At 39.0% G+C, this 14,114-nt stretch overlaps 1 protein-coding gene across 3 annotated transcripts in view; it reads right to left on the minus strand.

Annotated features, from left to right (window-relative positions):
* The window catches only part of chst8 (carbohydrate (N-acetylgalactosamine 4-0) sulfotransferase 8), a 210,049-nt gene that overhangs the window by 146,758 nt on the left and 49,177 nt on the right, over window positions 1-14,114 (minus strand). For all 3 annotated transcript variants that reach the window (XM_033626089.2, XM_078161471.1, XM_033626080.2), the window contains exon 2: window positions 273-467. In XM_033626089.2, coding sequence (XP_033481980.1) covers window positions 273-432 — 160 coding nt within the window. In that variant the 5' untranslated portion in view covers window positions 433-467. The remainder of the gene's footprint in view (window positions 1-272; window positions 468-14,114) is intronic.

A 14,114-nucleotide genomic window follows, 5' to 3' on the forward strand; every position in this document is an offset into this window, starting at 1 on the left:
TGATGATGATGATAAATTTGGCATGAAACAAATGAAATGAAACCTCAGATTTGTGTAATGAATCAACTGTTTGTTTGGCAGCATTTTTGCTGAAAATGTGTAAAACCAATTCAGCAGAAACTAAATTTGTATCACCCCCCAGTCTTAAGAGCTTTTTAAAGGGGCTTCTCCACCCTGTTGTCTTCTAACTTTAGAGTTTTTATTTTAGTTTTCCTCATAATATTCTCTTCAGTGTAAAGATCTGTGCTGTTTTAGGGGGAGCAGAGACTAACCTGGGCCTTGTTGCTGGACCATCTCTGACAGATCCCGCTGGTGGATGAAGAGAACCAAACCACCAGCAGCGAACAGCAGGAGGAACCAGAGGGAACAGGGCAGCCTCCTCCTCCGTCCTCGCAGGGAGTCCACCACCATCTTCCACTTCATCCACAGCATGATGCGCTACAGTCAGCCGCGAAATGTAATAAGTTCTGGAGCAAATCAAAGAAAGTGGGAAATGGGAAGAGGAGGGAAACAAAAGTGAAGTGAGCAAAGCAGTGTGACGGCCTCCTCCTACTGTCTTCTGTTTTTCCCCTTTACAGGTTGCCTGCAGGTGGAGATGGGAGGAGCCCTCTAACTGGATGACCCACACCTGGGCAAACTGAGCCTATAGGATATCTAAGTTGGCTCCTCATTCTGTCTCTTTTTCTTTCTCACAGTCATCATATATCCTTTTCAGGCTTCACAACACCACACATACATTCAGCATTAAAAACACCACTCAGTTACAGATGACAGAAGAATTAATATAAATTTGGACTACTCATGTTTTTGTCTTAGTTTCAAATAAATATTGTTTAAATAACTGTAATTACTGCGTGGCCTTCTTCTTTGTCAAACTCACTGAGCCTGGGCTGTGACGAGTTTTTCATTTCTCTGCATAAATATTACATGATAAATCTCATACAGCATAGTAAAAGGTAGTGGTAGAAAGTAAGTGCATTCACTCAAGTACTGTATGCAAGAACAAACCTGAGGTACTTTACTTGAGTTTTTATGCTACTTAATACTTCTACAAGAACGAGACATACGATCAGCTTTTAAAATATGATCCACTTTTGGAGATGCAACAACCCAGTAGTATCTTAAATAGTTAAAATGAGCTAAATCCCAACCAAGAACAGCAGTATGATGCTATTAACACATTAATCCGTCAGTAATAACATCCAATGACTTAATGTAAACAGTAAAACATTAACAGTGTTTTGGAATAATGAGTTCTTTTACTTTTGATAATGCAAATAATAATAGTAATAATAATACATTAATTTTCAATGCAGGACATTTACTTTTAATAGAGTATTTCTATATTGCAGTATTGCTACTTTTACCTCAGTAAATTATCTGAGTTCTTCCTCCACTGCTGGTAAATGTATATAAATAGCTACTCTGAAGTGATTCTAAAAAATGGAGGCTGTGTCTGCTTGTAATGACAACAACAGTCCAAATTCAGTTGTCTCAGAAATAAGTAGTAGTTCCTGATCGCAGAAATAAACAATCCAATATCGTCTTGAAGAAATAGAGTGCTATCATTTTGAACGTGATTACTGTGTTTACATTAGCATTAAATCTGATTTCAATGTGCACATTCACACAAGCAATTCAATTTAGGTTATACACACACAGAAGGACAAAATAAGGAAATGTATATTTTTATTAAAATCCCAACACCTCTGTCTTTGCAAGTAAGAGGGGAAAATCCATGAAGTCTGATGACTTATAGCTGTTCATAAATTCAACATGAAAACAAGATGAGCTAACACCTAATTCCTCCAAATAGAGAAATCTGTTGTGTTAGTAAGGATACAGTTTGGTAAACACAATTCCAGTTGGACTGGCATGAGCGCAGATCGACTCTGGGCTCTGTTCATACAGCAGAAAGACCGTGGAGCATCTGTCTTCAAATTAATATGCAAATGAGCTTCGGTGACTACTCAAGCATGTGTTGTCATCGCAGGAAATAAAACTGGCTCGTTTTCAGTGGTGTCAGGAACTTGACTTTCACATTGCACCCGGTGCTAAAAACCAAAGGTTATAAATAAGCTGTGAGTGAGTGTCAAATAATAAATGTGACATGCTTCATGCTGTGATGCTTGAATATACAGAGATTTCTGTCTCTTTTTTTTTGAGTCTATTGTCAACTTGTTTATACAGATGATAATATACAGAGATGATGAAATACGGTGTGAGGTACAAATGCGCAGGTGAAAGAGAAATCCCGAGGGGCATATAACAATGTCTCACCACATAATCAAGGTAACAAACAATGACACAAAAGACATCAAAAAGACAACATGGAGGAGAATGGCAAAAAATAAATGTGGATGTGTGTATTTTCTTTTGTGTTTAAAGAGGGAAACAGGAAGAGCGAGTGATGGATGATACATTTTTTGTGTTGTATACACCAGTTTCTTCAATTAGTCTTTGTGGGTAAGCATTTAATGACATGAAACTTTGCTTTCGGGCTTTAATCAGTGCAGATGCAGCCACAGCACAAGTTCAACAGGGTTTACTGATGCGTTACAGTTACAACATTGTTCCACCCAGAGGAGGAATAGTTTAGCTAATTCAAAAAGTGCCCACAAGGGCTGGTGGGAGAACTAGTGTTCTGGAGAGACAAGATTTTATGTTGACTGAAACCATAAATGTGACTTCAGGTTAGTAACTCTCTCTTCTTTTTATTAAATCAATACAAATATCTGAATTGTCTTTGGATACAAAGAAAAGCAATTTACATTATACAATATTTTTGAAGGTATAAAGCTATAAGCCATTAGCTTGTAGAAAATTTGTGCTGCACTGTAAATGGAGCTAGTTACATGCTGTCAATAGCTGATGACATTAAAACGCCACTTATCACTTGGGCACACATTATTTAGAACGACAAAGCTGTTGAGCCCATATCAAAGTGAACAACACAACAGCAGTCCCTTTTGTGGGGATTAAACTAGCCATGGAGATGTCAAACCATTAGGCCACCCTGAAACCCATTTATTCAGCTTTGTATTGACAGCATTTAATTTCCATATGAATGTTCTTTACATCATTCTGAAGGGAAACCATGCAGTCAAAGATACACAGAGAGTGTCATTAGATTTCTCAGTGCATAAACATGATTATTGTGAACTGGCAGCCCTATATTTGATGCAGAGAAGGGAGGGGTAATGCATTTTTTTTTTTTTTATTTCTGTCTCTCTCCACACTGTGATGACTGTACTCAAAAGTCCATTCCACCTAACAGGTGTGTTTATCATTTCAGTTCAGTACAACAGTCATTACAACCCCTGCAGAATGCAAGTAGCTAGTAACGAAAAGTTAAAATACAAATATTATTCTCATATTGTACAGGAGTGGGTATGAGTTATAAGTTTGCCTTCTGTGCTCCGTGGAGTTAATCTAGGGTTGCAGCGATATACCAGTTTCAAGGTATATGTGATGTAAGTTGATGGCTATCATACCATGTACATTTGCTTGCTAAATCTCCCCTGTATTTTAATTATCTTCTAATGGGAGACTTTTTACACATACTTCTATTAACAAAATGGTTAAGGCTTCAATTACAGTAATAAAACATTTGTTCAACTAACATAAGCATTACATTTTCATTCCTTTAAGGGTCAATCTGACTTACGATAAAATAACTTCTGTAATACCGTAATACCGTGAAACCATGATGTTTTCTGAGCCAGTATCATAGCATGAAAATCTCATACCAGCGCTCCCACATGTGTGGAGTTTTACTGGCTGCAGAGCGACAGAGACAGATCGCAACATGCCTGAAAAACATGCCACAATATGCAAACAAGGGCCGAAACAAAACATCTGTTGCTAGCTAAAAAAAAAAAAAAAAACATTTTTCAACATGTCAAAGGATTATTTTAACAATCCATTATGTACCAGAGATGAGGTGTATTGACAATCTCAATATTGTCAGTCTATCTCAGTGTCGTTTCTCCTTACGGTGCTTATCTTGGAGAAATGATCCCACTGAGTAGCCCGAAGTGAAATGCTCATGCATGTACAGTTATTTCATCTAATCACGAGTTAAGCTCCTTTTTAACTTCACAAAGATCAAAAACAGGCCTTCTTGCATAGCTTAGTTAGCCTTGAATGCTAAAATTTGTCTGGCTAAATCAGAAAAGGTCTGCTGGTTGGGGATTGGGGGCATGAGGTCAACAGGTCAAACAAACACAGGACTTTCATCCAGGAGACATGCGTTCATGTCTCATGTGAAACTGAAGTAATTGTTGAGTCATTTAAGCAAGGTAAGGCCGCATGCTGTAGTGTGACCCATGTAATGTATGTCACATGAGATGCGTCACATTATGTTAGTAACAATAAAGAAGGTTACACAATTTTTCTCTAAATCTTACTTCGTACTTTTGGTACAACTGTGACTGTTTCACATTAACCACGTGTTTAAGATTGGGCTGTGGATGCGCACTAGTGTAGGAAATGCTCCTCTGGGTTGTTTTAGAGGGTAGGAAAAAACAACCTATGTATGAGTTGGAGGATTTGTTGTCTCTTTAAGGCTCATGATTCTTGCTTCAGCAGCTTATTAAAACTTAGTTCTGAGTTCTTTAACCTGTTGGAAGTGCGTCTCACCACACAGCAGCTTTGAGGCATTTTTCTGGTGTTTGCTTACAGACGGAGGTGACCGTGAGACACCTTCATGCAATACAAAGACAATGGAGAGCAATGATTTGTTTTTCCCTCAGGGCGTGGGCGGGACTGCTCTTTTTCAAAACTTCATATCCTCAGCAAGAAGAGAGGACAAAACTGATGGAGAAAAACTCAAAACAGAAGGAAAGGATTTTATAAAACTCTTCATTATGTGTTTGTCCAAGAAACTGCTCAGTGTGAATAAATGCATACATTTCAACAACATTAATGTATTATATGTTGTTTGGCAGACTGTGTACATTGCTCAGTTGTCATGCCAACTCCGGTGGTAACCAGGAGGCTATTCTTGCTTTCTGACCATTTTTATCCATATGCATATACACTACCTTAAAGAGAACTTTTCAATCAGTACTTCTTTTCATTCTGGTAAAGCCATAATATTTCATGAGGGGGCTCTTTCCTGGGATAAGAGGGACTTTGTTCATTGAGTTGGTACACAGCCAATACCTGTTGTATCACCATGTCATCCCTGAAAACTGCAACATCTCTGGTGCTACTGTCACAGTTTACTAAATTGGTTTGGACATATACAATTCCAGTCTTTATGACAGCTTTATAGTGGACATATTTTAATTGCATTGTTGGTAACATATACCTTTGTTTACATATGTTCTGAAATGAAATCACTGTCTGAAGACTGAAGTGGTTGCAGTTGATTCAGTTTTCCTCTGTTTTCCTTTCAGAGTCATAAAGCATCTAATGCAAAATGGGAAGCTGTAACTTTTTGAGATGCCATCCTTTTATTCTGTGTTGGCAACAGTTTGACCTTTTACATCCCAGTGTCATTCATACTGACAGTATATAAATACAGAGTCTAACCTTATCAAAGGAAATCATTCTACGTTTTCACTTCTATTTCCATGTTTGTTTTCAGGTTTCCCACCACACTTTCATCACCTTAGTTTTGTACAAGATATTGGGGTCAGGTAAACACCCGTCTCTTGTTTCTAGCTATTGGAGATGTTTTTGAAAGTGCACCAGCAAGCACTCAGATTTATACTCCTTTAGGTCCAGTGCAAGCAGTGGCAATGGAGCACAGATTCAGCAAAGTGTAAAAAACATGCATTGATGTCAGTGTTGATTTTAGTCATTGGAAAGGAGTGTCCTTGTTTTCTTGGCCTCGAGCAAGTGTTTGGTTTCAGCAGCTTCCCTTTATTTTGTTAAACTTAGACTGTGTCACACAAGCCTCCTTAGGTTAAGACTACTGTGGACATTTCACTTATTTGTTTACTTGCACTTTTACTGCAAGTTATGTGTATTTCTGTCCCACCTATTTTCAAAACTTGGGTTACAAAGATGCATAAAGCAATAAGGATGAGAGGAAAAGATGGGAAACACAAGTGGAATTTAAGATAAGATAGGAATGCAAATGATATAAAAAAAGCAACAAAGTATTTAGAGCAGGATGTTTAGATACTGTCAAAAACAAAAGAACGCAATTATAAAACAAACACTAATACAAAACTTAATAAGTGATGTAACAATCTTGAAGCCAGTATTATGACATGAAAAAAAGTAATGATGATGTTGGTTTTTGTTTTTGACTTGAGCTGCCTCCTCTTTATAATTTGGAATATGTGAATTGTTTTTATGTGAATTGAATTCTAAATACATGGAAAACATGGAAAAGTCATGGAATTTGAAAATTAGCAATTTCCAGGCCGGGAGAAGTTTTGGAGAAATGAATCAAAAGGTCTTGAAAACGGCACGGAAATTTGTTTCACAAATACCTGCTTAATAGAGTATTTGTATTGTATATATTAATGTTAAGGCAGATCAGTCATGTCAGTCACTTGACATCATGTTGTTCTCGGTGTGTCAACTCCGACCTGAGTTGCAGCTTGTACTTTGACAAGACTTAAATTTTCACAATGCCAGGAAAATGCCAATTTAGTAATTTCGGGTTTTATTCGAACAAAATATAACACATTGCTTGAGAAAGACCAGGACCCTGGATATGCAAAATGTTAACCATGTAGTTAAATGTTCAACATATCAATCATAGCAGAGAAAGCCCCAGCTAGCCATGTTAAAAGAGTTAACGTTAAGCACCAGGCTGCTGCTGAACTATAATCAGTGCCCATCACTTGCTTTTTCATCGCGGTGACCAACGTGACATTATTGCCAGCTCCAGTGCTTCCCTCTCATCCACTATCAAACAGGGGATCATTTTGGATGATGTTTCCACAAACAAAGCCCTAACTATAGGGGTACTATTGGCGTTTTATGGTTTCACGGTTTCCCCAACAGCCAGATAGCTGTTACACTTGTATGCGGTGAATGCAAGTGCTTATATACATTATACATGTACAGTATATGTACACTTCTGAACTGCCTCCTGATTTTAAGAAACTTACTGGCAAATGTTGAAACATTTTTGTTCTACTCTTTCATGTATACACAGATGTTTAAGAAAATGTAAGGTTTCAAAGGCATGGAAAGTCATGAAAAACTTGTGGAAATCTATTGGTAAAAATGCATATGAATTCTGTATGCCTTTGAGGACACCACTGCAGTTGTCCATGCACAAGAGAATTAAAGCATATGTTTCAGTGTCTCTAAAGTTCAACAATCAGTATACCTTAAGTAAGATGAGGAAGACTGGATGATCTCACTACTGTGATTCCCAAAATTAAGGCTTAGAACAAAAAGTACAGCAAGAATAACACTGGTAGCATAGACCCCTGGGGCACTCTATACTTTACCATGAAGGGCAGAGATGATCACCATCAAAAAAAAAAAAAGTTTGTTCATCTGCTGGGAGGTGCACCACTTCAAGGACAAAACATTTCCAGATATTTCAGATATATATCTACACTTGTTTTTTTAATAGGCACAGCCTTGGTGTTGGCATGCTTTCTAGAACCTGAAATATTTTTCTATTTAACTTCTTTGACTGTAACAACACAGGGGTCTGTCTTTTAAAGGCAGGCTGTAATCACAGTTTTTAAGTATGAAGTAGCGCAGAGCTGAAAATGAAGCATGTGTCAACTTTAGCTGAAATAATAAAACAAAAGATAAAAAACAATATCACTGCAACTGTCACAATTTGACACAAACATCTCATTATGATCAAGCAACACTTCATTTTAAAGACGTCGCCTTTGTTCATTACTTCCCAACAGATGTACGTATATGCCAGAAATGACATAACATGTCCCATTTTATGCAGGAGAGCCCCTCTGTTGCAGAGTGGTAATGGAGATGATTCTGTGTTTGATGTTCATGTATCATACACATCAAAGAATGGCGCTTGTTAGTTTCAAGCAAATGAAAATTATGCCATCCAAAAGGATATGTTCTGTTTATATACATGTCTTCACAGACTAATAATGTAATTATTACTGTGATGTAAATTTCAAACTTTGCCAAGTAAGAACAATTTCTGATTAAATTAAAAGTTTTGTTACAAAATGAAACATCTAACACTTCCATTACAAAATGACAGCAGTACAAAATTAAAGTATGTTTTAGAGAATTCTCAATAAGGCTAAGTCTTGGACACAGTTATTGATTAGTGTGCGGTACTGTCAAAATAATTTCTTTAATTAAACACTGATCATATTCTTGTCTGTGACAGAAGTGGGTGATTGTGCTCTTTTGTTTCCACTTGAATTTTACTTATCAAGTGTTCTGACTGAGCCCTCAGTTTAATGTACCCAAGACCACCTATTTTCCACTCACCAGTGATAGTGAGGACAAACTGTAGATCTGTATGGTAACAATCAGCTTTTGTTACTCGCTTGCTTAACCCTGGATTCATGCACTGAGGCTACTGCATCCTTTCTGCTCTTTCAAACTTGCAAGCCTCACACTGTCAGGGCTCAGTGTTGCCAACTTAGCGACTTTGTCGCTATATTTAGCGACTTTTCAGACCCCTCTAGCGACTCTTTTTCAAAAAAGCCCCAAAGCACTCACAGACGGCCCAGTCCTCCCTCCCAGCAGCAGTCAGAGCAGGAGATGTTAACCCCTCCACGTCCAGACTGCAAGTGAATCGCGCATGCGCGGAACCGCCGCTGGCTGATCCCTACCTGGCTTACAGTCAGGGCGGGATGTAAATGTAAAATTTTCTATGTCTAATATACAGTACAGGCCAAAAGTTTGGACACACCTTCTCATTCAATGCGTTTTCTTTATTTTCATGACTATTTACATTGTAGATTCTCACTGAAGGCATCAAAACTATGAATGAACACATGTGGAGTTATGTACTTAACAAAAAAAGGTGAAATAACTGAAAACATGTTTGATATTCTAGTTTCTTCAAAATAGCCACCCTTTGCTCTCATTACTGCTTTGCACACTCTTGGCATTCTCTCCATGAGCTTCAAGAGGTAGTCACCTGAAATGGTCTCCACTTCACAGGTCTGCCTTATCAGGGTTAATTAGTGGAATTTCTTGCTTTATCAATGGGGTTGGGACCATCAGTTGTGTTGTGCAGAAGTCAGGTTAATACACAGCCGACAGCCCTATTGGACAACTGTTAAAATTCATATTATGGCAAGAACCAATCAGCTAACTAAAGAAAAACGAGTGGCCATCATTACTTTGAGAAATGAAGGTCAGTCAGTCCGGAAAATTGCAAAAACTTTAAATGTGTCCCCAAGTGGAGTCGCAAAAACCATCAAGCGCTACAACGAAACTGGCACACATGAGGACCGACCCAGGAAAGGAAGACCAAGAGTCACCTCTGCTTCTGAGGATAAGTTCATCCGAGTCACCAGCCTCAGAAATCGCAAGTTAACAGCAGCTCAGATCAGAGACCAGATGAATGCCACACAGAGTTCTAGCAGCAGACCCATCTCTAGAACAACTGTTAAGAGGAGACTGCGCCAATCAGGCCTTCATGGTCAAATAGCTGCTAGGAAACCACTGCTAAGGAGAGGCAACAAGCAGAAGAGATTTGTTTGGGCCAAGAAACACAAGGAATGGACATTAGACCAATGGAAATCTGTGCTTTGGTCTGATGAGTCCAAATTTGAGATCTTTGGTTCCAACCGCCGTGTCTTTGTGAGACGCAGAAAAGGTGAACGGATGGATTCCACATGCCTGGTTCCCACTGTGAAACATGGAGGAGGAGGTGTGATGGTGTGGGGGTGTTTTGCTGGTGACACTGTTGGGGATTTATTCAAAATTGAAGGCACACTGAACCAGCATGGCTACCACAGCATCCTGCAGCGACATGCCATCCCATCCGGTTTGCGTTTAGTTGGACGATCATTTATTTTTCAACAGGACAATGACCCCAAACACACCTCCAGGTTGTGTAAGGGCTATTTGACCAAGAAGGAGAGTGATGGAGTGCTGCGGCAGATGACCTGGCCTCCACAGTCACCGGACCTGAACCCAATCGAGATGGTTTGGGGTGAGCTGGACCGCAGAGTGAAGGCAAAGGGGCCAACAAGTGCTAAACACCTCTGGGAACTCCTTCAAGACTGTTGGAAAACCATTTCAGGTGACTACCTCTTGAAGCTCATGGAGAGAATGCCAAGAGTGTGCAAAGCAGTAATGAGAGCAAAGGGTGGCTATTTTGAAGAAACTAGAATATCAAACATGTTTTCAGTTATTTCACCTTTTTTTGTTAAGTACATAACTCCACATGTGTTCATTCATAGTTTTGATGCCTTCAGTGAGAATCTACAATGTAAATAGTCATGAAAATAAAGAAAACGCATTGAATGAGAAGGTGTGTCCAAACTTTTGGCCTGTACTGTAAATCACTGAAAGAAGGCTCATTTGTAGTTTTAAACATATTCAGTTTTTTTTTTACTCAGTTTTTGTCTCTCCCACAACGTTATTCCTCTCTCCTACAGCAGCCATTACAATTACATGCATAGGGACAATTATGCAAATTAGGCAATGACATCATTTAGCAACTTCTAGTGACTTTTAGGACAGCCAATAGCTACTTTTCTTACTGAGGAGTTGGCAACAGTGTCAGGGCTGGTGTTAGTTACTGGGCTGGCTGTTGGTGTGGTTCATCTCTGTCTTAAGCACAGCTGGTGTGCTTGACAGATGTGGGTGTGTCAGTGTGAAAGCAGAGTGTCGGGTAAGTGTCAGGTTTTCTCCTGATAATTCACCCTTTTGTTGGAGGGTATAGCTCTATACATGCATATTTCAATGCACTGCTCCACAGGGCTAACCTGTAGAGGCTGTTCAGAGGCCCCCACCCCCACTGCCTACAACTATGGTTATCTCACTGCGTATCCAATCACCTGCTTCCTCCCAAAGATTGAGAGCATTTCAGATGTCCTAGAAAATATTCTGGTATATATTTTTTAATACCATTCATGTTTAGTACCTCTAGTGTGTCAAGTGTTGGCTAGTAAACAAAAAGAAATGGAAGCTGTTGCCAGGCCTGTTTCATAAATTAATGATTATGTGCTAGGGAATTTGATGAGGGGAGAATGGGAGCCGGTATAGGATCATGTTCAAAGCATTGCTAATTGTCTTTATTTATGACAGCCGGTGATCTCTGGGACGAATTAATGCATTTGCCACACTGCTGTGATGAGCCTCAGCAATCAGTGTAGGAGATCAGACATCAGCCCTGCTAGCTATCTCCTCCTGCCGCTTCCTGATATAAAAGGTCCATAGATATTTAAAAAAGGGTTCCCCTATTCAGCTTCAAGAAGGGAATACCCACGCAAACAATACCCTGACTACATTCTTTATGTAAATGTGAGGCAATTACATACAGTGCCAGGATGCTGAAATTATAGAGCCAGAATCCTTAATTCTTAATGCATTGTTATTACAACAAACTACAGAACCATGCACTGTGCACAAATATGTCCCTCACATGCTGAGATGATAGTGATCATATTTTGACTGTGCCTTTTATTTCATTTGAAAATAAGCAGCTGCTGCAGAAAACAGACAATAAAAAAACTGTAATTTACATGTGTAAAATTATTACATGAAGAAACACATTCAACACCTTTTCTGTAAATGAGAGACCAATCAGTGAGTAACTACACATCTGGCAAACACTGCTTGGGATCAGAAAGATAACCACAATGACAGTGGGGAATCTTGTATAGGCTAAAGGACAAATGAACAAAGGAGCTAAAACGAATGGTCGGTCTTCTCTTCTCTCCTCTAGTCCAACTAATTCATCAATGAGTGATCTTCACAGTCAGAACATGCTAGAGCATTTTAGGGGTACGGTGGAGTGAAGTGTATTCAGAGAGCATTTGAGTAAGAGAAAAAAAAAAGGCAAAAGCCACCAGGGGTGTACAAAAAGCTCATCATCTCTTGTTCTTGTTTGTAATAAATACAATACTGTATAAATACAATGAATATAAGCTTGCCTGGGGCAGCGAGTGTGCTGGGTCCATAGCTGCAAAATTACATGAGATGCACCCCTCTGTTTTCAGGTAGGGGGCATTTATACTATACACTGAACCACAGCTGTTCCTTTGGATCCATTCAGCAGAACCCTACTGTTTGGAATAAAGTAGAGCTGGGTGATATGGACTATAAATAATATTGCAATACATGATATATAACTTGACACCTTTACCACTCTTGACGCCAGGATGACGGTGAAAGAGTTCCTCAAGAATGAGGTGAGGCCGGGGGCAGAGTCATCAACATTTGACCCTCAGAGTGGACCATCTCATTCTGTCCATTTACTTACAATCTAGGTTCTGGAGGAGTTAAGAAGGCTGTTGTCCCTACATTAAATTAAATAAAGTATTGTTACAATGAAATAAATCAAAGTGGATCCACTAATGCTTTTATTCTGAAGCACCCTGTTCGTCTGGATGTTCATGATATAGTCATTTAATACATCCCACATTGACCACAAGCTGCAATACACAAAGTATAATCGATATATCAACCACCCTTAGAATAAAGTTAAATGAATAAATAGTCAAAAATGAATCGGCATTATATATATATATATATATATATATATATATATATATATATATGTCAGAGACAGAAAAGAACGATAAAAAAAGTACACAAAAAACAACAACTTTGTTACAGTACTGAGATTAAATGTAATCCATTACTTCCACTCCTACCTACAGTGGAGTAATGGCAACCAAAGTATACTGCCATGCCAAAAACATCCCCCAACTCCTTCACAAATGTGAAAGCTGTGTGACGGTGACCTGGCACGCTGGCCTCAGGATAACTACCAGCTCAGGCAGAGCAGGTGATGACAGCTCCAGCACAATCAGACATGCTCAAATATAACACATCCTTGCCATATCATGTCAGCCCAATACCTGCCACAGGGCACTGCTGTGCTCTGCTACACACCTCTCAGATGACGTTACAGATTAGTTTCTATTTATATAGGACCTCACAGCAGCTCAATGACCAGCAGACTAGAGTAGATAAATTACAGGCAAGCCTGTTTGCTAAAACATAAAGGACTTTTTTTTTATAAGGCTGTAAAATCAGGTTCGACAAATCACATACTCTGTAGGTGAATGTGCGATTTTGATTCTTGTACTTGTGCTTGCAGTGTTCCTGGATCCGTTGTTAACATTTCTTTTCATAGCAGGGAAATGAATCAAGCTGCTTCTATCTCTCCAGACAGCATGGTATTTTGTTTGTGGTTCCTGTATTGTCCAAAAAAATTTTGGCAGCAGTTTTTCATTTCAAAATTTCTAGCAGATTAAAAAGTAATAATAATATTCTAGTGTGATTGGCCACTACACATAGGGTCAAAACTGAAGCCCATTTTCTCTGCCAGCAACACACCTGACCCTGATACACCAGACAAATGGCTCATTTGGCAAACATTTAGGCGGTATTGTCTAATGCTTTCATTACAGTTTAAAACTCATATAATTACACTCAATGGGCTCCTCTTGGTAATGGTGTACTGAAACTCACCAACAACTCTAGAGCTAATTAAAAGCTATGTGCAGAAGGTTGCCTGCTCTTCCTTAAACAGAATAATCAGGTGAAACTGGCTGAAATCTACAGCATGCACTGTTTATAGCTACGTTTAAATGCATTTCAATCGGGAAAGGAGATGGAAGGGAGGAGACGGGCTGAGAAACCTTTACGCTTTGACATACTGAGAAACAGATGGTGCAATGTTGGTGCAACTCAGTGTTGAGGTATTCCTAATATTTCCTGCCTCTGGGCCTGTCAAAAGGGGAGCAAGTAATCAAGAAAGAGGCTGGATTTAAAGGAATCAGATTAATGGACAACGTTTGAGTCCAGTGGATATAAACATATGGCTACATCACATATCCCTGAATGTCTCCAATAAAGAAAACAAACAGGTGCTTGTCTTGGTTGGTTTGTGATGAACACAGTACATCACTGGTCTTTTCCGTACATGCATGATACAGAAAATATTTAGTTTGAAACTAGTCAAACTTGGATGGTAAAATCTTGACCTGATTGAGAACTTCATGGTG

This window comes from Epinephelus lanceolatus, chromosome 2 (assembly GCF_041903045.1).
Source record: "Epinephelus lanceolatus isolate andai-2023 chromosome 2, ASM4190304v1, whole genome shotgun sequence".
Taxonomy (NCBI): Eukaryota; Metazoa; Chordata; class Actinopteri; order Perciformes; family Serranidae; genus Epinephelus; species Epinephelus lanceolatus.